This window comes from Mauremys reevesii, linkage group 15, assembly GCF_016161935.1.
Source record: "Mauremys reevesii isolate NIE-2019 linkage group 15, ASM1616193v1, whole genome shotgun sequence".
NCBI classification, from domain to species: Eukaryota; Metazoa; Chordata; order Testudines; family Geoemydidae; genus Mauremys; species Mauremys reevesii.
Window position 1 is genome coordinate 6,683,140 of NC_052637.1, and position 22,862 is coordinate 6,706,001.

At 53.3% G+C, this 22,862-nt stretch overlaps 2 protein-coding genes across 3 annotated transcripts in view; both read right to left on the reverse strand.

Moving 5' to 3' along the window:
* Positions 1–10,685, reverse strand: part of LOC120383937 (E3 ubiquitin-protein ligase TRIM39-like) — a 961,691-nt gene extending 951,006 nt beyond the window's left edge. The window contains exons 1-5 of one of the 2 annotated variants that reach the window (XM_039502263.1): positions 10,195–10,685; positions 3,439–3,534; positions 1,503–1,733; positions 986–1,008; positions 783–886 (exon numbers count right to left, since the gene is read on the reverse strand). In XM_039502263.1, the coding sequence (XP_039358197.1) occupies positions 783–886; positions 986–1,008; positions 1,503–1,733; positions 3,439–3,534; positions 10,195–10,614 (874 nt within the window). In that variant the 5' untranslated portion in view covers positions 10,615–10,685. The remainder of the gene's footprint in view (positions 1–782; positions 887–985; positions 1,009–1,502; positions 1,734–3,438; positions 3,535–10,194) is intronic. The other variant, XM_039502264.1, reaches the window with a different exon arrangement.
* LOC120383979 (butyrophilin subfamily 1 member A1-like) overlaps positions 1–22,862 on the reverse strand; it is a 275,840-nt gene that overhangs the window by 72,533 nt on the left and 180,445 nt on the right. The gene's annotated exons all lie outside the window — the stretch shown is intronic.

Sequence of the window (22,862 nt, forward strand, 5' to 3'; positions counted from 1 at the left end):
GGGGGCGGGGGCGGGTAGGAGGAATGGGCCAGTTCAACAATCACAGACCGAGCTCACTGAACCTTCCCTCCCTCCTCTCCTCTGCCTTAGTTTCTTCTCTGTCCCTCCTCGCTATCAGGTTTCTGCCTTTCCCCCGGTCTCCACGCTGGGGTTGTGGGAGGGGTTTGGATGGGGGCAGCTCACGCTCAGCCGTTGTGACAGGGTCACACTTGTGAGTGAGTCTCACTCACTGAGCAGGAAACCACTGACCCAACCTCACACTGGGCTGTGCTCAGAGCAGACGAGGGGCCCGTAGGATTCAGCTTGTTACCCAGTAACACACGGCCCAGGTCAGACAACAGCAGCCAGACCGGCCCCTCTTCCAGCTCAGAAAGCTGGGCCAGCCTTGGCTAATGGGGGCTGGGGCAGTGCTGAGCGGTGGCCACACAACGCAGCCCTCACATGTCCCAGGAGAGAGGCACAGACACGTCATCCGTTACCCGTCTGTGCAGCTCCCAGCACGATGGGCCCAGTCCAGGCCTCACAGCACCTGGCTCAGTGACACCCAGTAACTCAGCCATGGAGGGGTCAGGATGTCAGAGTGACGGGGCCTGGTCAGACACCTGGGCAAGTACCAGCAGGTGGCTGTAAGTAGCAGGCAAACTGCCCAGCACTCAGCGCATCAGCCTCCAGCTATCACGGCTCCAAGCTTGTCAGCTGGGTGCAAGCGTGTCCTGGGGTCCCAGGCTCTGTCCAGTTCCCCAGGCACAACACAGCTGAATGTCCCAGTAGAATCCACTCACCTCCGAATCTCTGCAGCGCTTCCCTCATGTCAAGGGAAATTTTATACACGTTCTTCAGGTCAGTAGAAACAGCTTCTGGTTCCTGGAGTTTCACATTCTCACTCCTATGAAGAAAACGTCCCATCATCACTCAGCTTCTCTGTACACACAGCATCCCAGAACCACCACCAAGAATATCCAAGCAATGACAATAGGAAACACACCTGCTCAATGTGCTTTTCACATCCTGAAAGGAAAAAAAGAAAAAATGTTTTGTATTAACACAACGTGCATAAAACTTTCATCTAGAAAATAGATCAACCCTCCCAGGCTTCACTGTTTTGTGGTAAAATCTCATACACCATTTTGCATTAACACTTGTTTCATTTATGTAGCTGAGACAGTAATTTAGCTAAAGGATTCTCCCTTCTAGGGACCCAACTCATCAGTATCTGTGTTTATCGCCTGTGTTGGGTCCAATGTTCTGGAGTCAGAGCAGGGATGGGTTCAGCTCAGTATCATTCTTGTATCATCCATTTAATCTCCCATGGCCTCACTGGGTCTCCATGAGGAGAATTCCCCTCCAACATGAACTGGGATATTTTGGAACTGATGGAGCCCTTAGCCGGATGTTCTGTTTGTCAGTAAACCACAGAATACATTTACTCTAATTGTTGGAATCCAGACCCAGGGATCTGAGTTCTAATTCTGGATGGGTGGAGAATTTTGATGCCGTCTCACCTTTAGCAGCTCCACAACTGGTTGCTGACACTTCTCCTCGATCTCTATGATCAGCTGCTGCAGAGAGGAGCTTTGCTGGGAGAGTTTGGTTACATTTTCCCTTAGTCTCTGCAGAGTCTCCCTCTCCTCCTCCTCCAGGCTCTGCAGAAGCAGCTGCTCCTCCTCTCTCAGCAGCGTGTGCAGTTTGTTAAATTCACCTGCAATCGTCTCTCTCTTATTCTTCACTTTCCTCTGGAGATAGAAGAATAGGAAAGGCACAGAGAAAACATGAGCCAGATGTTGAGTTACACAGACTGGGCCTCTGTCCATGAAGCAGGAAATGTTAAATCACTATCAGGTTTGTAAGGATATTTACTTCTTTGAGAAACGTACCACAAAGGGTTTGATTAAGTTCAATATTAATAAGGCCAGTTTGGTAGCAGGGTTGTCTAGGGTGCTTTGTAGAGCTGCAGTATGTTCTTGCAGGTGGCATGGGATGGACACAAGGGAGTGGGGCACACATGGGTGTTGGGCACCCAGGGTATTGTCAGAGCTGGCTTTGGCCTCACCCAGCCTGCCTGAGCACCCCATGCCCATGTGTCCAGTGACCAGCCAGTGTCTTCCTCACACACCCCACACTCTCTGGGGATTTCACTGTGAAAGGCAAGTGAACTGGCACAGACATTGTGTCCCATGGGTTCATCATCTGTCTACAGACAAGCACAGGTAAAGTCACAGTAACAGTAGCAGGTGACTGGGATGAGGTGGCCACATGATGGCAGCAGAGGCTGTGAAGTGGCCAAGCTCTGCCTGGCTTTACACTGACCTGCCCCTGGCTCTGCTGACTCAGGGGGTGTCCACAATGCAATGGAGAAGTGAAGGCAGCAGGTGATGACACACTCCAGCTTGCTCGGGTGTTGGTAGCAGTGAAGCCACAGCAGCAGGGGCTGTACAAACCCACCCAGCCCCCTGGGTAATGACTTAGGGCTGGTCTACACTAAGGGGGAAAATCGATATAAGATACGCAACTTCAGCTACGTGAATAACGTAGCTGAAGTCGGTATCTTATATCGATCTTACCCGTCCTCACGGCGCGGATCGATGTCCGGGGCTCTCCATGTCGACGCCGCCACCGCCGTTCGGGGCGGTGGAGTTACGGAATCGATAGAAGCGCGTTCGGGGATCGATATATCGCGTCTAGATGAGACGCGATATATCGATCCCTGAAAAATCGATCGCTACCCGCCGATACGGCGGGTAGTGTAGACGTAGCCTCAGTGACTAGCCCGCAGCTACTTGTTGGTGCCATTTAGACGCACCCTTGGGGCAGACTTTGCAAAGAGCTCAGCACCCACAACTGGGTTTGATGTTCAGAAGAGCTCAGCTCCCAGCCCAGCCCCAGCCCAGCCAGCTGAGTGATGTTGAACCTCACCCATGGAGTAAATCCTCCCCCCAGCTCCCAGCTCTAGTGTCCGGCCCAGGCACTGGGCAGATGCGCTGCAGGGACTGTGGGGGAGAAGATGGGGGAGGATGGAGAAGGAACAATCCCTGTGTCCTCCAGGCTGCAGACACACTGTGGAGCTATTTCATGGAGGCCCCTGAATCCCACTGGCTGCAGCAGCCTCTACACCACCCCCACCTGCAGGAGGGAAACAGGGTCCATGTGATAGTGAAAACACTTCACCCGCTATTGAGAATTTGCCCCTATCAGAGAGCACTGGGGTGAGTTTGCACCACCTCATTAGGGCCAGGAACTGCCCCTCCTCTGCCACGTACAGGAGCTGCTGTGCTGAGACCCCCACCAGAGACACAGCCTGATCCTGCTGGCACCAAGCCTCCATCATGGGGCAAGCAACCAGAGCAGGTTCATACCCTTGTCCTGGAGCTTCACAGCTCCTTCATCCCTGGGAGCGTTGCAGGGGGAAGGACTCAGGGAGAGAGAAACCCGGACACCCACCTGCCACTCTGTGGTTTTCTCCTTCTCTTTAGACGTCAGCACCAGGGCTTCCTCCAGCTCCTTCCTCAGAGGGCCCAGGGCTCCCTGGAGTTTCTCCTGCAGGGACATTGCGTGCAATGAACAGCCATTAGTCTGCCTGTCTGATGGGTGGAGAGTATCATAGAATCATAGGGTTGGAAGGGACCTCAGGAGGTCATCTAGTCCAACCCCCTGCTCAAAGCAGGACCAATCCCCAACTAAATCATCCCAGTCAGAGCTTTGTCAAGCCTGACCTTAAAAACCTCTAAGGAAGGAGATTCCACCACCTTCCTAGGTAACCCATTCCAGTGTTTCACCACCCTCCTAGTGAATTTTTTTTCCTAATATCCAACCTAAACCTCCCCCAGTGCAACCTGAGACCATTACTCCTTGTTCTGTCATCTGGTACCACTGAGAACAGTCTAGATCCATCCTCTTTGGAACCCCCTTTCAGGTAACTGAAAGCAGCTATCAAATCCCCCCTCATTCTTCTCTTCTGCAGACTAAATAATCCCAGTTCCCTCAGCCTCTCCTCATAAGTCATGTGCTCCAGCCCTCTAATCATTTTTGTTGCCCTCTGCTGGACTCTTTCCAATTTTTCCACATCCTTCTTGTAGTGTGGGTCCCAAAACTGGACAGTACTCCAGATGAGGCCTCACCAACATCAAATAGAGGGTAATGATCACATCCCTCGATCTGCTGGCAATGCTCCTACTTATACAGCCCAAAATGTCGTTAGCCTTCTTGGCAACAAGGGCACACTGTTGACTCATATCCAGCTTCTCATCCACCGTAACCCCTAGGTCCTTTTCTGCAGAACTGCTGCCTAGCCATTCGGTCCCTAATCTGTAGCAGTGCATGGGATTCTTCCGTTCTAAATGCAGGACTCTGCACTTGTCCATTTTGAACCTCATCAAGTTTCTTTTGGCCCAGTCATCTAATTTGTCTAGGTCCCTCTCTATCCTATCCCTACCCTCCAGCATATCTGCCACTCCTCCCAGTTTAGTGTCATCTGCAATATTGCGGAGGGTGCAATCCACACCATCCTCTAGATCATTAATGAAGATACTGAACAAAACCAGCCCCAGGACCGACCCCTGGTGCACTCCGCTTGATACCGGCTGCCAACTAGACATGGAGCCATTGATCACTACCCGTTGAGCCCGACAATCTAGCCAGCTTTCTATCCACCTTACAGTCCATTCATCCAGCCCATACTTCTTTAACTTGCTGGCAAGAATACTGTGGGAGACCGTATCAAAAGCTTTGCTAAACTCAAGGAATAAGACATCCACTGCTTTCCCCTCATCCACAGACCCAGTTATCTCCTCATAGAAGGCAATTAGGTTAGTCAGGCATGACTTGCCCTTGGTGAATCCATGCTGACTGTTCCTGATCACTTTCCTCTCTTCTAAGTGCTTCAGAATTGATTCCTTGAGGACCTGCTCCATGATTTTTCCAGGGATAGAGGTGAGGCTGACTGGCCTGTAGTTCCCCGGATCCTCCTCCTTCCCTTTTTTAAAGATGGGCACTACATTAGCCTTTTTCCAGCCATCCAGGACCTCCTCGATCGCTATGAGTTGTCAAATATAATGGCCAATGGCTCTGCAATCACATCAGCCAACACCTTTATCACCCTCAGATGCAGTGTATCTGGCTCCATGGACTTGTGCTCATCCAGCTTTAATAAATAGTCCTGAACCAATTCTTTCTCCACAGAGGGCTGGTCACCTCCTCTCCATACTGTGCTGCCCACTTCAGCAGTCTGGGAGCTGACCTTGTTCATGAAGACAGAGGCAAAAAAAGCATTAAGTACATTAGCTTTTTCCACATCTCTGTCACTAGGTTGCCTCCCCCATTCAGTAAGGGGTTTACACTTTCCCTGACCTTCTTCTTGTTGCTAACATACCTGTAGAAACCCTTCTTGTTACTCAACATCCCTTGCTAGTTGCAACTGCAAGTGTGATTTGGTCTTCCTGATTTCACTCCTGCTTGCCTGAGTAATATTTTTATACTCCTCTCTGGTCATTTGTCCAAACTTCCACTTCTTGCAAGCTTCTTTTTTGTGTTTAAGATCAGCAAGGATTTCACTGTTAAGCCAAGCTGGTCACCTGCCACATTTACTATTCTTTCTACACAGGGGCGGCTCTAGACATTTCGCTGCCCCAAGCATGGTGTCATGCCGCGGGGGATGCTCTGCCGGTCGCCGGCTCCGTGGCTCCGGTGGACCTCCCGCAGGCATGCCTGCAGAAGGTCCTCTGGCCCCGCGGCTCTGGTGGACCTCCCGCAGGCGTGCCTGCAGAAGGTCCTCTGGCCCCGCGGCTCTGGTGGACCTCCCGCAGGCGTGCCTGCGGAGGGTCCACTGGTGCCGTGGCTTCGGTGGAGCCGCAGGACCAGCGGACCCTCCGCAGGCACGCCTGCAGGAGGTCCACCAGAGCCGCGGGGCCAGAGGACCCTCCGCAGGCATGCTGCTGAAGGCTGCCTGCCTGCCGCTCCCCCAGTGGCCGGCAGAGCGCCTCCCGCAGCATGCCGCCCCAAGCACGCCCTTGGCATGCTGGGGCCTGGAGCCGCCCCTGTTTCTACACATCGGGATGGTTTGTTCTGGCAACCTCAATAAGGATTCTTTAAAATACAGCCAGCTCTCCTGGACTCCTTTTCCCCTCATGTTATTCTCCCAGGGGATCCTGCCCATTAGTTTCCTGAGGGAGTCAAAGTCTACTTTTCTGAAGTGCAGGGTCCATATTCTGCTGCTCTCCTGTCTTCCTTGTGTCAGGATCCTGAACTCAACCATCTCATGGTCACTGCCTCCCAGGTTCCCATCCACTTTTGCTTCCCCTACTAATTCTTCTCGGTTTGTGAGCAGCAGGTCTAGAAGAGCTCTGCCCCTAGTTGGTTCCTCCAGCACTTGCACCAGGAAATTGTCCTCTACATTTATTTGCCAAAAACTTCCTGGATTGTCTATGCACTGTTGTATTGCTCTCCCAGCAGATACTAGAGTGACTGGAGTCCCCCATGAGAACCAGGGCCTGTGATCTAGTAACTTCTGTTAGTTGCCAGAAGAAAGCCTTGTCCACCTCATACCTCTGGTCTGGTGGTCTATAGCAGACTCCCACCACAACAACACCTCACACTTCTAAACTTACTCCAGAGACTCTCAGGTTTTTCTGCAGTTTCATACTGGAGCTCTGAGCAGTCATACTGCTCTCTTACATACAATGCAACTCCCCCACCTTTTGTGCCCTGCCTGTCCTTCCTGAATAGTTTATATCCATCCATCACTGTACTCCAGTCATGTGAGTTATCCCACCAAGTCTCTGTTATTCCAATCACATCATAATTTCTTGACTGTGCCAGGACTTCCAGTTCTCCCTGCTTGTTTCCCAGGCTTCTTGCATTTGTGTATAGGCTCTTAAGATAACTAGCTAATCATCCTGCTTTCTCAGTATGGAGGCAGGAGTCCTCCCATCTTGTGCTCTTCTGCTCGTGCTTCCTCCTGGTATCTCACTTCCCCACTTACCTCAGGGCTTTGGTCCTTCCCCCCGATGAACCTAGTTTAAAGCCCTCCTCACTAGGTTAGCCAGCCTGCTTGCGAAGATGCTCTTCCCTCTCTTCGTTAGGTGGAGCCCGTCTCTGCCTAGCAATCTTCCTTCTTGGAACACCATCCTATGGTCAAAGAATCCAAAGTCTTCTCTCCGACACCACCTGCCTAGCCATTCATTGACTTTCACAATTCGACGGTCTCTACCCAGGCCTTTTCCTTGCACAGGGAGGATGGATGAGAACAACACTTGCGCTCAAACTCCGTTATCCTTCTTCCCAGAGCCACGTAGTCTGTAGTGATCCGCTCAAGGTCATTCTTGGCAGCATCATTGGTCCCCGTGTACCATAGATATCGTCCTTTCATACACAAGCAGTAAAATACCCTGGAAGGAGGCAGCAGACTCAGCTCTGCGGGCCCCAAAGGCAGCGTGGGAACAGAGATGCCAGTCTCAGAGCGGGGACGCTCTGCATCATGCAGACACTGAGGACTTCTCAAGGCCTGTGTTTTTAGCTAAAGTTTCACATCACTGAGCACAGGCCAGAGGGGAAATAGCTGGGAAGGTTCTGAACGATCCCTCCTGCCGGTGAGAGCGAGGAGCTTAGGATGGTGCATCACTGCACTGTGCCCCAGGCCCAGGCCAGGAACAAGATCCACACGGTGCTCTCATCTGTCTGCCAGGCTCGTATGTGACCTCCCCCAGGCAGCAGCTGGGAGCCTGACACCAGCGCCGTCCCATTAACTGCACAGGGTGAAGCTGTGATGTGGCTGGAGGTCAGTGAGGAACAAGGGACACACTCGGTCTGGGGGAATGTGTCACCCATAATTACAACTGCTCCAGAGCTGTAATAACCCAGGACTCTCTTCCCCTTTGACATTGTGTGATTCCTTCACCCGGCACAGCAACGTGCTCCTGCTCTGTCAGCCTGACTCTGTACTGCACCCAGGGGAGCACCCGAGAGTCCCCTCCTGAGCGTCTTGCAGAATCTCCCCATTTCACTCCTTCTCTTTTCTCTGGGCCCTCAAGTTCTCTCCCCCTCTCTGCCCAAGGGCCCAGGCTGCTGCTGCAGCTGCTGCTGAGAGCTCCTGGGGAGCTATTCGGTGACACCCCTGCGGTGCTGCTGCAGGGAAGCAGTGAGGGAAGGAGCCAGCAGGAACTAGTGAGAGACAGGAGGCGGAAAAGCAGCCTTTGCATTCATCAAAACAGCTTCATTAGTGAGCAGGGATCAGACTGGGGGAGAGGACAGAGAGACAAAGGTGGCTGGATTCTCTGAAGATCCACCCACAAAATAAGCTCCGCCCATGTGAGTCACCAAAAGGAGACACCATGGTCTGTTCACAGGAGATGGTGCATTGTTCAAAACCGGATGGAGTTGCTGATTGGCTCCAAATGGCTGCTGGGGCCGGTCTCCCCTCATGGGGCTAGAATATACCTTTGGGCTCTCTGGGCCTGGACCTTCTTTACTGGGTGGGGAAATAAGAGGTGGCATCTCCCAAACATCACCCGCCTGTGGCACCAGAAGGAGGAGTCACTGGCAGTACGTGGTGCTGGGCTGTAACTCTCCCTCTCCGCTCTCACAAGGTGAATGAAATTGTTAACAATGCTGATATTTAAAGGATCATCCCCAGGCACCTGAGCCCACCCGCCACTCAGGGACTGGAGCTGTTCACACCTCTCCGAGCTGCTGTGCCCAGCTCTCTGCATCCCTACATGTGGGTCAGTTTTGAGATTTTCTTCACAACCAGAACAGCTGGAGAGTCAGTTTAACACAAAGTGAAAGCTGAGATCCTGCAGAACAAGGCAGTCGCAGAGAAGTGCCAGTATTTCCTGGCAGTTTCTGAGCCCCGTCAGTGAAAGTAGACGCCGGGACGTACCAGTGCTTCCTGCACCAGGCCCGGCGTCCTTAACAGGGCGAGTGGCTCTGGCCCCCTGGAAGGGGGGGCCTTGGGGCAGAAGGGCCAAGGGGGCTCCGCTTCCCACCACTGGTGAGCTCAGGGAGGGGGGTGGTTCCATTCCTCCCCCTCCCCCAAGCAACACAGCTGGGGCCGGGTCGCTCCGCTTCCCGCTGGCTGCAGTGAGTGCGGGTGCGCACCCAATCCCTGTTGCCGGCTGGCGCCAGGCCCCCTGCTAGTCCCTCAGGCTACCCTGGGCAGCAGCCCCCCCCCCAGTTGGCAGCCCTGCTGGTAGGGTCCGGCAGTACTGCCATGGCAGCACTTTAACCTCGCTAGTGCAGCCGTGCTGCTGGGACCTACCGGCAGGGCCGCTGACAGGGGAGCAAATATCGGCTGTGTGCAGGCCGGGCTGGTGGCCGGCTCTTGCCAGAGCACTGCTCCGGCCCGCACCAGCCCACTTTCACCTCTGCAAAGCACCCTGGTGGCCAGTTTTCAGAGCGGGATCGCTACTAACCGTGATGCTCTCTGTGTGGATGTAAGAGCTGCTAGTGTGAATGTGCTCTGCCTGCACAAGGAGCTAGGGTGCACATGCAACAGCGGCTTTAATTAAAGTGGCATCATTTTTGCCAGCAAAACTTTGTAGTGTAGACAAAGCCTAAGAGCTGACAATCACTAAGAGCAGGGTAGAACCTCAAGAGACTGAACGAATAGAGCTGGAGGCATTGGGAGAGAGGGCAGAGCGAGGGCAGGGCACGCTCGGGTGAGGGGGCAGAACAGGGCAGGAAGAGGTGGGGTGGAAGTGTGGTCTTGGGTGAAGGGATGGAGTGGGGGCGGGGCCTGTGCAGAGCAGGGCTTGAGCACCCCTTGGGAAACGTAGCCAGCACCTGTGTTTTCTACACTCAGGCTCTGTGCGTTAGAGAGAGGAAGTTTTGCCTCTCAGAGGCGCGCAGGGTGGGGTGTGGTTTGCCCAGGTCACTGGGTGGGGGCTCAAGCTGGTTCTGTGTTGTATATTGAACCCAGCCCTTCTTGCTGCCCACTCCACCTGGCAGACGGGTTGCAGGTGCACAAAGAGCCATCAGCCCTGTTCTCTCTATCAGGCATTGGAACTTGCAGTGTTGGGGCAAAAATGTCTGGATCTTTTCCCATTACCCACAACCCCCAGTGCTCACCCCCCTGAAAACCAGGCCCCTTTCGTTTAGGTGCCCAACCTTAGGCAGCCAGGTGTGAAAGATTGTCCTGGGATTGATGGGGGATAAGCCTGGGGTCCTTAAGGGGTTTAATTAAGCAAAGTCAACAGCATTTCCTACCTTGTACTCCTGGGCAGCCTCCTCCACGGGAACCACCGTGTGAGACTTGTGGTCCCGGGATTTCTCACACACCAAGCAAATGGTTTCTCCATCCTCCTCACAGAAGAGTTTGAGACGTTCCTCATGTCTCTCACACAGATCCTCCTTTTGCCCTTTTCCTGGTTTTAACCCCAGTTGTTTGAGCTTTTGTACAATGTTGCTCAGCTGGGTGTTGGGCTTGAACTCCCCTTTCTGGAACTGGGCTCTGCACTGGGGACAGGTCAGGGGTGTCCCCGCTATCTTTGCCGCACAGTACTGGGTGAGGCAGGCTCGGCAGAAGTTGTGCCCACACGCTATAGTCACCGGCTCTGTCAGATACCCCAGGCAGATGGAGCAAATGGCATCATCTTTTATGTCCCCTGCTGTAGCTGGAGAGGCCATCGCAGCTGGGTGGGTGTCTGTTCTCTCTGCCCTTTGCAGGCAGCCAGCAGCCCAACCAACCACACCCACAGGCAACCCGAAAGCGAAAGAGAAAAAAATCAATGGCAAGCAGCCTTTTAAAGCTTTTTTTAAGCAGCTTCTGCAACCGGGAGCCAATCACGCGCTCCGGCAGGATATTCCACCCCAAAAAAAAAAAAAACAGGCAGAAGCCACAGCCCTGAAAAGCCTCCAAACAAGCAACTTTAAGAAACGAATAGGCAGAGGGGATAAAAGTTACCACAGTGGGGTGAGCCATCTGCAGTGGATGCCAAAATAGGCCATGTGGCAGAGAGGCTGGTGTTCCTTGTTGGCCTATCTCAGCACCCCTCCCCCAGGGCTGTGGTGTTAAAGCCCATTGCCCCATATGTCTTTGGCCTGGTCTACACTAGGACTTTAATTCGAATTTAGCAGTGTTAATTCGAACTAACCGCTCAACTGTCCACACCAGGAAGCCATTTAATTCGAACTAGAGGGCTCTTTAGTTCGAATTTGGTACTCCACCCCGGCAGGTGGAGTAATGCTAAGTTCGACATGGCTAGTTCGAATTAGGCTAGGTGTGGATGGAAATCGAACTTAGTAGCTCCGGGAGCTATCCCACAGTGCACCACTCTGTTGACGCTCTGGACAGCAGTCCGAGCTTCGATGCTCTGACCAGCCACACAGGAAACGACCCGGGAAAATTTGAATTCCTTTTCCTTTCTGGACAGTTAGAATCTCATTTTGTGGTTGGACATCGGGGCGAGCTCAGCAGCACCGGCAGCAATGCAGAGCTCTCCAGCAGAGGAGTTCATGTAATCTCTGAATAGAAAGAGGGACCCGGCATAGACTGACCGGGAACTCTTCGATCTGATCGGTGTGGGGGGCGAGTAGTCTGTGCTTTCGGAGCTGCGCTCCAACGAACGGAATGCAAAGACCTACGAGAAGGTCTCCAAAGCCATGATACAGACAGAGGATACAGCTGTCATGCAACGCAGTGCCGCGTGAAAATCAAGGACCCTAGACAAGCCTACCAAAAAATCAAAGCGGCCAATGGATGCTACGGAGCCTGCCACCACTGCCCCACCAGTGACCATGGACTCTGATGATGGGACAGTGTCGACGGACAGTTCCTCGACGATGTTCACGGACGGGGAAGATGAGGAAGGGTTTGTGGAGGACGAGGAAGGCGATAGCGCTTACAACGCTGGTGTCCCCGACAGCCAGGATCTCTTCATCACCGTCACGGAGATCCCCTACCAACCCTCCCCGGCCAGGAACCAGGATCCTGAATCAGGGGTAGGAGCAGTCGGTAAGTGCTTTAACCATGTTAACTTTTATTCTTAATATAACAGGAATCTGAAGTGTGTGAAAAGGAGGTCTCTCTAGATATGGGGATAGAACAGAAATCCTCCTGGGAGAACTCCACGAAGCTCTCCTGCCGTTAATCGATAAGCATCAGCAGGAGGTTCCTGGGGAGAGCTGCCTTATTGGGTGCTCCGTGATAGCACACTTTTCCGCGCGAGGCTTTCATGCGGTATTCAGGGAGCACTGCCTCCCAGAGCATGGCTGCATAGGTCCGTGGTTCGTGCTAGATTTCACGCAGCATGCGCTCTCTATCTCCTTCAGTGCCCGTCCTCACGGTTATCTCGCTGGGAGACTCCTGCATCTAAGTAGGGGAAGAAATGTTACGTTACGCCTGGTCCAAAGTATTTTTAATAAATAAACGGACAGACGGCATAGCACAGACTCAGCACGCAGCTGCGTGACGAGCGTAACGGAAAGCCAAAGAATCAAATGGACGCTCATGGAGGGAGGGGGGAACGAGGACGCAAGGTATCCCACAGTTCCTGCTGTCTCCGAAAAGCATTTGCATTCTTGGCTGATCTCCAAATGCTTCTAGGGTCAAACACAGTGTCCGCGGTGGGTCGGGGCATAGCTCGGCAATTTACGCACCCCCCCGACCCCCAGAAGTTAAAGGGAAAACAATCCTCTGTTGACTCTTTTACATGTCACCGTATCTGAACTGAATGCTGCAGATAGACGCGATGGTGCAGCACTCAACACCAACATCCTTGCTCCCCCCACGCTATGGATGGCTGATGGTACAATAAGATGGAAATCCATCCTCATCATCAGCCTATTGGCACATGGGGCAGTGCAAAAGGACTGGTAACCATAACGACCATACCAACTTGCTTGGGACAGGTCAGTCAAGGCCGCCTGTTGCTAATTTTTCATGGTAGATGGTGCAGTATGGCTGGTAACCGTCCTCATCATTGCAACAGGGGGCTGAGCTCCATCAGCCACCACCCTTCATTGTAAAAAAAAGATTCAGTTGCCCCTGGACTAGCAGAGGGATGAGTGGCTCCCTCCTCCACACCCCTTAATGTCATCTCTGGACTATCATTGCAGCTGGAGGCTTCCTTCCACTCATTTCTCACAAACGACTACCTGTGTCTTATTCATGCATTCTATATTACTTCATCACACAAGTGGGGGGACAATGGTATTGGAACCCAGGAAGGCTGGGGGAAGAACGGAATGAACAGCTGGGGTTGTTTCAGGAGCACACCCTGTGAATAGCGTTCAGCTCAAAATTTATGCAGGATTGGACAGAGAGCAGCTGTGGTCTCTGGTTGTATGATACAGTGGTTCTCTAGTACACTTGCCCATAATCTAGGCAGGACTGATTCTATTTTTAGATACCCAAAAAGGAGGGATTGACTCGGGGAGTCATTCCCAAATTTTGCTTTTGCGCCCCTGGCTGATCGACCAGGGGCACTTATGACAGCACCAAATGGCGCAGTGCAAAAGGACAGGTAACCATGACCATCTTATTACCGTCTTCTTACCAGTTCATGGTATGGTAGACGGTGCAGTATGCCTGGTAACCATCGCTGCTGTCATGCAAAAGCATAAGCATGCTGCTGTGTAGCGCTGCTGGTCCGCCTCTGTCAGCGGCATCCAGTACACATACGGTGACATACACAAAAGGCAAAATAGGGTCCATTGTTGCCACGCTATGGCGTGTGCCAGGGCATTTCATGGAAAACGTGCTCGAAATGATTGTCTGCCGTTGCTTTCCCGGAGGAAGGAATGACTGGCGACATTTACCCAGAATCCACCGCGCAAATGATTTGTGCAACAGCAGGCACAGGGGTCTCAACAAAAAATTCACAGAGACAGCCTAGACTCAGTTAATTGTTCGCAAAAAAGTATCATTGCAAGGAATTAACTAACTGTTTCCCATCTCACAGCTTCCACTGTCTCCAGACCTTCCACAGCATCCCCCTCGCAGAGGCTGGCGAAGATTAGGCGGCGAAAGAAAAAGACAAGGGACACGATTTTCGATGAATGTGTGGGCTGCTACCTAGCCGAGGCGGACCAGCAGAGGCAGTGGAGGGAGAAAGTCTCTCTGTACCAGCGCTCACACAGCGAATGGGAGGAGAGGTGGCGTGAGGAACACAAGCAGGCGACTCAAGCAATGCTTGTACTAGTGAGGGAGCAAACGGACACGCTCCGGCGACTTGTGTATGTTCTGCAGGACCGCTGCAGGACAGAGCCCCCGGCAGTATCTCTGCAACCGCCCTCCCCCGCCACAAAGTCACATACCCCCCTCACCCTAAATAACCAGGAGGATGCCCGCCCTGGGCCGTGAATACTGTCACTGCACCCCAGCAGAGTGCTCAAGTAACCAAAAGCTCTCATACCCTACGTTTGCATAAGTCCTTCCCTTCCGGACTCAAACAAGTCCCAATCCCAGTCCCATCCCATAACTGTGTACTTAAATAATAAAAATACTTTGCTGTTAAGTACTGTTTCCGTCATGTTTCTTCACTGAAGACTGTGTTTGAATGGGGTGCGTGGGGAAGTGCGTTGCTAATTGCATAGGACAGGCACCTTTCGCAGGGTACAGACACGGGGGCCGGATCAGCAGCGGGTAACACACACAGTGCAGTCAGCAGGCACCGTGGTCGGTATGGGAGGTGGTTTCCAGGTTCTGTGTGGGCGGTGGGGATGTGACTTTTTAGCGGGGGAGGGCGGTTACAGATCTTATACAGCGGTCCTTGTCCTGGACCGCTGAGTCACGCAGCAGAGGAATCTGTATCCGTCCTCCTCCGCCACAAGGCCACATAGCCCCCCGCACACAGAATCCCAAAAAGGAGGGATGGCAGGCTCCGTTGAAACAAGCAGTCCGGCAATGCGGACCGCTGTAGGAGCGGGAGCCTGTCATTCCTTGAGTTTAGAGGCGGTCTTTACATCAGCGCACACCCTACCCACCGCAGTCTGCATTCCAGTTTCGACCCTGTAACGAAAAGCCATGAATAAAGAAACCTCTCCTCAGTAACAGTGTGACATGTATTTTATTTTTACACGTGTCTTGGAAGTGGGGGAAACGGGGAGAACGGGGTATTTAACCGAAGAGGAGAGTCAACAGTAACTGGGTAAAGAAACAGGGGCAGGTTCAGCTTCTCTGTAAAGAAACTGAACAGTCACAGGTCACGCTGCTCGCTGCTCGCTGGTATTTAAAGAGTTCCTTGTCGCTGTCCCAGGCGCCTGTATAGGGCTTCATGAGCAAGTGCATTAGCGGGCAGGCTGGGTCACCGAGGATCACTATAGGCAAATGCACATCCACAACAGTTATTTCGTGGTACGGGAAGAAACTACCTTCCAGCAGGCGTCTGAGCAGCCCACAGTTCCTGAGAACACACGCATCAGGAACCTTGCCCGGCCATACGACGTTCATGTTGGTAAAAAGGCCCCTATGGTCCCCCAGTGCTTGCAGAACCATTGAAAAGTAGCCCAATTTCTCAGCAGCTGAATGTGGAAGAGGTGGACGATAAAGTGCGAGGAGGAGAAAACGGCGAGGATCGCAGCGGGCTCCATGCTTGCAGTGCTGTGGCGTCCACGCTGTCACTGACCAGAAAAGTGCACGAACAGATTGCCCGCAGGCGCTTTCAGGGAGGGAGGGAGGGAGGGCGTGATTGACGGTTCAATGACGACAGTTACCCAAAACCACCCTCGACACATTTTTTCCCCCAGCAGGCATTGGGGGCTCTACCCAGCATTCCAATGGGCAGCGGGGACTGCGGGAACTGTGGGATAGCTTCCCACAGTGCACCGCTCAAAGTCGACGCGGCCCGTGAATGTGGACTCAGAAGTTCGAATTAGTGTATTTAGTATGGATACACAAATTCGACTTCATAAGGTCGAATCCACAAATTCGAATTAAGTAGATTCGAAATAGTCCTGTAGTGTAGACAAGGCCTGTGTTACATAAAATAATTCATTGCCACTTGATGTGGCTCTGACCTGCTGTTCCCATGGCCTGACGGTTACCCTGTTTCCTAGAAGCCACTGTAAATGCAGCTTCACTCTATTTTAGTTATTTATTTTTAACTGCTTTTTAAAGCAGTGTTTTGGTTACTCCTATTTTCCTCAGCGCACTTTGGTTAACTCTGTGCGCATGGATGTCATTGTGCTGCTCAGTGTACGGTTTTAATAATAAATAATCATAGAAAATAATAATTGATGCCACAGGTTGAACCTCCCTAATCCGGACTTCCCTAGTCCAACAACACCCCTGGTCTGGCATAGTCGGTGACCCAGTGGGTGCTCCGGGGCTAGAACACTCAAAGTGGAAAAACTGACGGGCTGGGGCCAGGAGTGTTGTGGGACCAGGGAAGACTGGAGCTGGCAGCAGCCGGAGGAGCAGGGGGCCAGCGGCTGGGAGCTGAGTCCCTGGGGAGCAGAGCCCTGGTGGGCCGGGGGCCAGCAGTGGAGCCCCAGAGTCCCAGGAGAGCGGAGGGGCCGGTGCCCCACGGACAACGGCCGGGAGTGGTGAGGCTCCCATTGACCTCCCCTGATCCAGCAAATTACCTGGTTTGGGACTAGTCAGATTCTGAGGGTGCCAGACCAGGAAGGTTCAGCCTGTAGTATTTAAGCAATCACTTACAGCAGGGGTTCTCGGCCCTGGGCCGCAGCTTGTTTTGGGTAAGCTCCCGGCAGGCTGTGAGGCGCTTTGTTTACCTGAGCATCTGTAGGTCCGGCTACTCACAGCTCCCAGAGGCTGCGGTTCGCTGGTCCTGCGCGAATTAGCTACACCTAGCTAGGGATAAAACGGAATCAGAAGAGGGTCTATAAATATGTTCGGAGCAAGAAAAAGACGAAGGAAAGTGTAGGCCCCCTACTGAGTGAAGAAGGAGAGCTGAGCTAATAACCAACAACCTCACCCAGACTGAGTGTCAGACACCAGGGCCTGCACCAGAGCCAGTCTCTGGCCAAGCTAATCAGCACAGCTGGCCTGCACTAGGCTGCTTGACTGGCTACAGCACCTGACTGGTTGGGAGAGTCAGCAGAGCAGCTCTTAAGCAGCAGGAGCACTTTAAAGGCTGCTCAAAGCATCAGGCACTGCTGGGATAGCACCTGCCTTGTTCTAGCCTTGCCCCTGATTTGCCTCATTCCAGCTAACCCAGTTCTGACTCTTGACTCAGGTTCCTGACATCAGCTCTGGCTCCAAGCTCTGGTTACTGACCCCTGTTCTGACCTGGCCTTAGGCATGATTGCCCAGTCACTGACACTGGGGTGTTTAATGCCTATTTTACTTCAGTCTTCACTAAGAAGTTTAATTGTGACCAGATATTCAGCACAATTAATATTAGCAGCAAGGGGGGAGGAATGCCAGCCGAAATAGGGAAGGAACCACTTAAAGAATATGTAGGTACGGTAGATGTATTCAAGTTGGTGGGGCCTGATGAAATTCACCTGTGGGCACTGAAGGAACTGGCTGAAGCCATCTCAGAGCTATTAATGATTATGGCTGAGAACTCCTGGAGGACAGAGGAGGACCCCCTGGAGTGAAGAAGGGCAAACATTGTACCTAGCTTTAGGGGAACAAAGAGGACCCAGGGAATTTCAGACCAGCCAGCCTAACTTCAGTACCCGGAAAGATGCTGGAACAAATATTTAGAGCACTCTCCTATGTGGTGTGGGAGACCCCAGCTCAAGTCTTTTCTCTCCCTCGGAGGGGACGTGAACCTGGATCTCTTTCATGGGTGATGGGTATAATAGGCCAGAGGAGGCTAAGAGTCCCCAAACTGAGGCCATGGTGCTGCCCTGAGACCCCAACCTTGCTCCATCTCTCCCTCAAAGAGGGGGCTCATCACAGGCTGGTGGCTTGGCACTTGGGCTGGCTGGCCACCAGGGGTGGCTTGGGCCAGCGAATGGCTTGGGTGGACCAACTGGCAGCAAGGGGTGGCTTGGGCTGACCAGCAGCTTGGGACACAGGGGGACTCGGGCCACGGTGGGGGTGTTCGGGCTACTCTGGCTCTGGTGGTGGGCAAGGGGCCTTGGACAGGGGGGCAGAGTTGGGGGCTAGCCTCCCTGAATGGGGGGTTCACCCACACCCATAGTGTCTTCACATGGCAGGTGAGTGCTCTAGTCACTGGGCTGAAAGTGATGAGGCAGACACCCCTCCTCTGGCCAGATACTGAATTGGACCAGATCTGCTGGTCAGCCTCTGAGCAGACCTGATGAACGGGGCCCTGAAGGTAAGATAAAAGCAGAGGGTGACCTATTTTCCCCTGGGTCATGCTAGGGATTGGGCAGGAGACAGGTGTGTGGGTGCTTAGTGGGGGGGGGGGCAGCACTGCACATGTCTGGAGCAGGAAACACAGGCCCTTTTAGGGGACTGCTACAGCACAAACCTAGGTAAATTCCAAGTGAGTTTAAGTTTTTGCTAGTTAGCAAATTCTGAGGGAAGCAGTTCCTGACACACTGACCAGCTCCAGCTCCCTTCCCCCCTGGGCTCCAGAGCTGGAGTCCCAGTGCCTGCACTGAGACCCTCTTCATGAATGGCCTCCTGCTGTAAGAAATATGGAGCAATAATATGTGAGAGAACCGACTAGGACTGGATCCTGCAGACCCTCCTGTTTCAATCATCATGTTGGTGACAGGTGGGGTGATCAGATAGCAAGTGTGAAACATCGGGACGGGGGTGGGGGGTAATAGGAGTCTATATTTAAAAAAGCCCCAAATATCAGGACTGTCCCTATAAAATCGGGACACCTGGTCACCCTAGTGGCAGAGGTGCTGCTGTGACTAAGAGCTGCTGGGGAAGTGTGTGGGGGGCTGTTGGGGAAGTGGCAGGGGTGCTGGGGAGATGAGAGAGGAGGTTGCAGCGGGTGTCTGTGGCTGGGAGCATGAGCGCCACTGAGCAGCAGGGATAGGGCCCCATCTGAGCTATTTGCTCCCGCTCCTGTTTTGGAAGGGGCTGGGGCTGGAGCTGGAGCTGGAGCTAGGGCCGGGCGAGGGAACTCATGTGATTTACCGGAATCCAGCCCGTTGGTCCGCCCGGACTCCTCCTCTCCGGGCTGCTGATCCCAGCACAACAGTGACAGACCCTGCGCCGCTGATTTCACTGAAACTCAGACTGGGGCATGAGAGCTCCCTCCGGGAGGGAGGTGCTTTTTCCGCTGGCTGGACCAGCCCCGGGCTCTGCCGACACCGGCTCCGGAGCCCGCAGCTGAGGGGGGAGACCCGGGGGAAGGGCCGGGGCCGGGCAGGAAAGTGACTCTGCACCAACGGCCCCTCCCCGCCCCAGCTCTGCTCCCGGGGGGCCTGCGAGTCCCAGAGCTGCTGCCCGCCCTGATCACCCCCGAGCGCCTGCAGGAGCCGAGCCAGCTGCAGCCGGTGCAGTGTAGCGATGTGCTACTTACAGTGTAGTGAGCGTGCTCAGTACCTCTGCTGAAGCCACTGCCCTTCACTCTGCCCTTATTAGCTGTAAGAATCTGTGGACCGCTCTTGACAGGGGTTAAAAAGGGGCAAATCGGAGCAGGGGGGTGGCCAGGTTCTGAGCGGCGGTGAAAATTGACTGATCAGGGGGTCAAGCAGCTGGAGGCAGCGTTAGGAGAGGGGCTAAAGGCAAAATCAGGAATGGCGGGGGGAGGCAGAGTTAATCCCAGGAGGGAGGCGCTGGCAGCAGGGCAGTGGCGACAGCAAAGGTTACTGGGCATGCTCACTTCGGGTGCGGATGCTCAGTGCAGCCAAAGTAGGGAATCGGGAGCGGGAGCTGTTTCTGTCGTTACAAGCGTAACAGGGTTAGTTTCACTTTCCTGAGCTCAGAAATATGCCCCGCCTGCAGCAGCAGCAATTGGGTGTTTCCCTTCCTGGGACTGACTCAGGCTGTTTGCTGAGCTGGAGCCAGATCACCTGTAACATTCCAGCCCTGGGGGCTTTGGTGAGAAATGTCCCAACAAGGCTCTGATCCTGCAATCCGCTCCCTCTGCTGGTGTGTGTGTGGGGAGTCACTGGGGCTTCACACGGACATCAGCTTCCCCTTGTCCTGCTGAGCTGACAGGAGTGATATTTAGGCTTGGCAGAATTCATTTGATTTAATATGTAATTTTGACAGACAAAGAATAATATTTATTTGTAAGACTTTTTTTGTATTTATCTATTTAAACTTTCAGAGTTTCAGTTTTTATCAATATTATTAATATTAATATTATTGTTCAGAGTTGTGGGAAACTGGGATAGGGGCATTCAGACAATATTTTAGTCAGACAATAAATTAGTTTATGACAGTCGACACAGAGTCAAAAAGTTAAAAAGTGAAACTGTTAAAACACAAATTGTCAACATCACATGTCGAAATATACTAAGTAAATCTCCTTAAATCAAACTCTAGTAAGTTCTCAAGCAGCATTTTTCTTACTGTGCCTATTTGAAAATTTCACTTATCAATGGAAATATTTTTCCATGGTTTGTGTGCGCAAAGTGAAATTAATATTTACTGACATCTACCAATAAAATCTAATCCTTCTGAGTCTAGGGATATTCAATTCATAGGCCAAAAACGTGGTTAAACTGGAATCAATGTTTCAAAGGCCTGATTGTGACATACGCTAAGGCAGCTCTGCCTCAGTGTAAAGGAGGTGCAGTGTCAAAAGCGTTGCCACCATTCAGGATTTTATAATGAGTCTCATGAACATAAGAATGGCCATACGGGGTCAGACCGATAGTCCATCTAGCCCAGTATCCTGTCTTCTGACAGTAGCCATTGCCAGGTGTTTCAGAGGGAACAAACGGAACAGGGAATCATCAAGTGATCCATGCCCTGCCGCCCAGTGATGAGCTGCCAAAATATTAACAACCGGTTCCCTCCTCCTCACCTCACGTGGGGGTTGTGCCCCCCCCCGGGGGGTTGTGCCCCATCCAACCCCCCATGTTTTTTGACACCACCCCTGGATCCCTGACCCACCCACCCCCTTCCCTGTCCCCTGACTGCCCTTTGCAGCCCCATCCAACCCCTCCTCTCATTCTTGATGGCCCCCTGGAACCCCTGCCCCATCCAACAACCCCTTCTCTCTGCCCCTGAGTGCCCCCACCACCTCATCCAACCCCTGCCCCTTCCTGATTGCCCCCCAGGATCCTTACACCCATTCAATCACCTGTTCCCTGCCCTCTGACCGCCCTAACCCCTATCCACCCCTCCACAACCCACCGAACACCCTCTCCCTGCCTCCTGCCCCCTTACCACACTGCCCGGGGCCGGAGCCGGGGCTGCTCTGCCCGGCTGGGTAGGCACCGGTGCCGGAGCCACAGTTGCACGTGCGGGAGCCGACTCCCAGGCCGGGCCGGCACCGACCGGGCCGAGCCACAGCCGCGGGAGCCGACTCCCCTGGCCAGGCCAGCACCGGGACCGGAGCCTGAGCCGCAGCCGCGGGAGCCAACTCCCTGGGCCGGGCCGGCACCGGGACCGGAGCCGGAGCCGCAGCCACGGGGCCCGACTCCCCGGGCTGGGCCAGCACCGGGACCGGAGCCGGAGCCGCAGCCGCGGGGCCTGACTCCCCGGGCTGGGCCGGCGCCGGAGCCGGAGCTGCGGGGCCCGACTCCCCGGGCCGGGCCGGCGCCGGAGCCGCAGCCGCGGGGCCCGACTCCCCGGGCCAGGTCCGAGCCACGCAGGCGGGACCAGCCCGAGCCGGGGGTGCTTGGCTGGGACCGGGCTGGGGCGCTCAGCCAGGGCCAGGAGGAGCCGTCCTGCCCCCTCCCCCACACGCCCGGCTTACCTGCCTGCTCCTTTTTTCAGGCTTCCCGCGAACATTTGATTCGTGGGAAGCAGGGGAAGGGGAGGAGAAGGAGGGCGGAGCGTTCAGGGGAGAGGGGGAGGTGAGCTGGGGCCGGGCAGACAGCTGCCCGAGCCTTTGTTAAGTTTAAAAGCTTTTTAGAATCGGTTGTCCTGGAACAACCGGTTCTAAAAAGGCTTCTAAATTTAACAACCGGTTCGCGCGAACCGCTGCGAACCGGCTGGAGCTCACCACTGCTGCCGCCCATTCCTAGCTTCTGGCAAACAGAGGCTAGGGACACTTCAGAGCATGGTTTTACCTGATATTTAGTGTGTTTGTTAAAGCCCCAGGTCCTGGAAGCATGTGACGAGGTGAGACTTTTGGCTTGTGTTTCCTAAACAAAGGAAGTTTCTTGGTTACAGAGAAAAGCTATAAAAAGGTGATCTAAGTGCAGCCTAAAGGGCTGAGAAGCCAGAAGGCAAATCGAAAGAACTCAACATTTATCATTTTTATGTCTCATAAAAGGCAGTTGCATCATTTTGGGGGTCTCGACTCATGATTTTCAAAAGTTTGGGGTTAGCAATCCTGTGCCACTGAGAACTCAGGCCGTAAATCTCTATCTGCTACCCCTGGAGACCCCCCTAATTTAGTGCCATCATTTATCTAAAACAGAAGAATTAATAGAAAGGGAAGTAGACAGAGAGGGCAAAGTGTGGGAATGCGCATGGAGCCGGGCTGTGGGCCCAAGCAGCAAATGAGCACAGGCCCCCTGTATTGGGGGTGAAGTGAAGAGATAAATTAGAATGTTCATTTTTATGTTTAGGTCCTTAGAGACTTTGCTGGAGACAAGAGGCCTGAAAACAAACTGATCACTGCCAAGGCAGTACAGTCAGCACCACGTCATCCAAAATCTTGAGTTTGGCTGAAAGAAACACGAGGGTTTTCTTCTAAAAAATTACATTCTGGAGTGTTTGTTTGTTTCTGAGCTGCCATGTTCTCAGCTTTTTCTTCTCAGCCATGAAAGCAAGAAACTGACCTTTGTTAAAGTGAGAGCTGAGATTGTCAGTTAATCACAGGATTCCAGGAGCTGGGGTGTTAAGAGAAACACCAGCTAGTGAAGGAGTCAGTGTGAAATCAGGAAAATTTGTGACAACCCCAATGTGA